General features: G+C 48.1%; 1 protein-coding gene across 1 annotated transcript in view; it reads right to left on the bottom strand.

The window, feature by feature from the left end:
- Window positions 1-401: 401 nt before the first annotated feature.
- The window catches only part of lrp6 (low density lipoprotein receptor-related protein 6), a 31,976-nt gene continuing 28,219 nt past the window's right edge, over window positions 402-4,158 (bottom strand). The window contains exons 12-14 of the mRNA XM_056452646.1: window positions 2,024-2,350; window positions 1,112-1,314; window positions 402-617 (exon numbers count right to left, since the gene is read on the bottom strand). Coding sequence (XP_056308621.1) covers window positions 402-617; window positions 1,112-1,314; window positions 2,024-2,350 — 746 coding nt within the window. The remainder of the gene's footprint in view (window positions 618-1,111; window positions 1,315-2,023; window positions 2,351-4,158) is intronic.

Below are 4,158 nucleotides of genomic sequence, written 5' to 3'. Positions count from 1 at the left end.
CACACTGATCACACACCACGTGATCACACACACACTGATCACACACACTGATCACACACACACTGATCACACACACACTGATCACACACACACTGATCACACACACTGATCACACACACTGATCACACACACACTGATCTCACACACACTGATCACACACACACTGATCACACACACACTGATCACACACACTGATCACACACACTGATCACACACACACTGATCACACACACACTGATCACACACACACTGATCACACACACACTGATCACACACACACTGATCACACACACACTGATCACACACACACTGATCACACACACTGATCACACACACTGATCACTGCTAATATCAGCTGTTATCATGACGAGTGTTGTCACGCTGTGATGCTAAAGTGTAGCTCACCCGCGCTCAGGGTTGACGGCGATGGCGCGGGGTTTGTCGTGTTCTCCGCGCAGGACCACGCCGACCCGCGAGCCGTCTGTGCGCGTCACGTTGATGACGTTGGTGAGCTCGCTGGTCCAGTAGATGAAGCGGCTGTAGATATCGATGCTCAGGTCGTATGGCTGCAGGCCGAGGTTTGACCCACCCACAGCGCCGGACACCACCGTCACACTCTGCAGAAACACACACACACACACACACACACACACTCAGGTCATGTGCACACACACACACACACACACTCAGGTCATGTGCACACACACACACACACAGTAGGGATGCACAATATCAGAGAAACACCTAACCTAACACCCAACATTACCTGAGGACTCGTGATGACAGGTGAAGTGCGCTAATGAGCCGCTGAGACCCCGATACACACACTGATCCATCTTCACGGTGTCCTACATACTCACAGATGCAGTACTGTCTAGCTCGAGACGCTGCCGCTCGCGTGTGTGTTTAATCGTGTTAATGTGATCTAAACGTCTCGTCAGCGCTCTCTACACTCACACCGTTTCCCTCATGTGCACCACACACACCTTTACGCCTGCTCCTGTCTGAAACAGCAGTGTAGGTGTGGACAGACCCAGAGTGGCGGCGGTGTGTGTGTGTGTGTGTGTGTGTGTGTGTGTGTGTGTGTGTGTGTGTGTGTGCGTGTGTTCACCTGGTTTCCGTCCTCCTGTGCGCGGCGGATCACGTTCTGCTTGGCGTCGATCCAGTACAGGTGTCGGTCCAGCGGGTCGTAGTCGATAGCCCGCACGTTCCGCAGGCTGTGGATGGGCAGGATGATGTCGGGGCTCTGCAGCTCGTCCATCACCATGCGGTTTATAGCAGTCTTCTGGCTGAACAGCAGGAACGACGTCGGCGCTGAAACACACACACACACACACACACACACAGATAAATAATGATGTACACACACAACCCTGTAGTGTGGAGTTTAGTGTCGGCCCAAACGGACCACCAAACAAACCTGTCCTGAGAACAACAGCACTCACCATCAGGACAGGAATGATCATGTAGGAGACCCAGAATAAACTAATAACCCAACCCATAGCTCCGCCCCTCTGCTGCACGAGCAACACTGAGGCCAGTGAGTGTGTGACGTCACCAACACACTGATGCTATGAGTGTGTGACGTCACTCACACGGGGCTTCAGCGTCAGTGCTTGACAGAGGGTGTGTCTGAAGCGATCGTCATAGCAGCATCAGCCAATGAAATTACTCCGCAATCAGCCACTGTCTGAGCTGCTGTATTTGCATACAGTGATCTGATTGGCTGGCGCTTCCGTCGGCGCTCAAAGTTGAGAAAGTCCCAACTTCTGCAGTGAGCAAGGCTACTGAAGCGGCGCCGACGGATCCACAATGCAGTTCGGCCACGTCTGACGTCACCCACTCAAAGTGAATGGGAAGCGTTGGCGCTGACGCCCCGTGTGAGTGGGCCGTTATGGGTCTATAAGTGCATCTGTTGAGGTATTAACCCTTGAGTACTGTTCAGATTGACTCCCTTTACATTGTTCACACGCACACACACACACACGCACACACACACACACACACACACACACTCTCTCACCACTGCAGGTCTTGTTGTCGGTGTTGAGGGAGTAGTGGGCGGGGCAGCCGCAGGTGAAGCTGCACACAGGTACGGCGAGGCACAGGTGTGAGCAGTGGCCGTTGGTGGCGGCGCAGGCGTTCCAGCCGCTCTGCCGGGACGAGTGGAACACCAGGATGTCCATCACGTAGTCCAGGTGGCCCTGAATGACAGTGCGGTTCTGCCCGCTGGTCTTGTTGGCGCGCTCGATGCTGCGCTGGCTCCAGTCCGTCCAGTAGATGTAGTCCTGATACTGCGTCAGGCCGAACGGGTGCGGGAGATCATCTGCGATCACCTCACGCTCCAGACCTACACACACACACACACACACACACACACACACACACACACACACACACACACACACACACACACACACACTCATTATCCAGCATTACGTTTCTTTTAAACCTGAGATGCAGATATATGATGCTGAATACAGGTATAATACAGATATTTAATGGTCGGTGGTGTAACGGATCACACATCTCACGCTTCTGATCATGTTATAGTTTAGTCATGATCGGACCGTTTTTCGGATCCCCCAGAGAGGGGAGCAGACAGATGTGGCAGACAGAAACAGCACTGCGGGACACTTTTGATTTAACAAACAGAACTGAGAAGCTGTAATGAAAATAAACGGAATAATCGGTACAATATTACAGATAACGCCACATGTAGAGCTCGAACATTATAATGTGTACAGCTCAGATTGATCTCAGCCTCATCTTCACTCATTAATCTTCATCTTTCATTGCTGGATCATCACTGCTGAAGTATTCAGTGGCGTATGTTTGACGGCTGGTGTCGCCACCTACTGGTGAACTAATGTAACTGCTGCCTACATCATTATTGAGCGTGGTTAAATGCACATGATGCTGATCTTCATCATAAACATCAGTGGTGTTATCTGACCTATACACTGATCTCCCAGTACTGCTGTGTTATTGGACTGATTATAACTTCATCACCAACTCTAAACTCTAAACACTCCATCTCCGTCTTCATTTTAAATGTGAAGATTTCAAGGCAGCGATTGGAGAGATTAATAAACATGCAGATCACCATCATTTAGAGCGTGTTGCGTGGGTGTTGATTAATCGTGTGTTGATGCAGGCTAAAGTAGTGACAGACGACACCTTTAATGAAACCCACCACATCCCCAATAACCCACTGTGCCTCCCACATGTAGACTTTACTTGGGTGGGCCGCACGGGTACAGCTGAAGTCAGAATTATTCGCCCTCCTGTTTATTTTCCCCCAATTTCTGTTTATCAGAGAGCAGATTACTTCAGCACATTTCTAATCATAATAGTGTTAATAACTCATCTCTAATAACTGATTTATTTCCTCTTCATCATGATGACAGCACATAATATTAGACTAGATATTCTTCAAGACACTAGTATTCAGCTTACAGTGGCAATTAAAGGCTTCACTAGGGTAATTAGGGTAAAGTTAGGGTAATTAGGCAAGTTACTGTATAATGATGGTTTGTTCTGTAGACTATCAGATAAAATAGGGGCTAAATAATAAATTAAAGGGGCTAATAATATTGAGCTTAACATGGCTTTAAAACTATTAAAAACTGCTTTTATTCTAGCCCAAATAAACAAATCAGACTTTCTCCAGGAGAACAAATATTAGAGGAAATACTGAGAGAAACTCCTGAATCTGAGAAACATCATTTGGGGAATATTAAAAAGGAATAAACTAATTCACAGTGGGGCTAATAATGCTGACTTCAGCTGTGTATTAGCAGCTGCCCTAGTGTATTTCGTGACTCTTTACTGTTATTATCATCCTTTTTTTGTATCTGCCCAATATAAGTGAGCCGTGAGCGGGTAATTAGTGGAGAATCTTCACTCCTTTACCTGTTTCATACTGTGTGTGTGAGAGCTGTCAACACACACATGCTCTGCAGACACACACAGACCTGCACCCTTCTGCAGCCGGCCGGCGTTTCTAAATCTGCTAATATGTCTGGGATTTGGTTCTGCTGTCGTTTTGCTGTCGTTTCTTTATGCGCAGCGCTGTGAGAGCGAGAGATCTATTAAATAATTAATTCTTTAATCTAAACGACTCGGATAAACTTTACTAAATACTCAGAGGACGAC

Source organism: Danio aesculapii, unplaced genomic scaffold, assembly GCF_903798145.1.
Source record: "Danio aesculapii unplaced genomic scaffold, fDanAes4.1, whole genome shotgun sequence".
NCBI lineage: Eukaryota > Metazoa > Chordata > Actinopteri > Cypriniformes > Danionidae > Danio > Danio aesculapii.
Note: the sequence above shows the minus strand (reverse complement) of the source record. Positions and strands in the feature narration are given on the sequence as shown.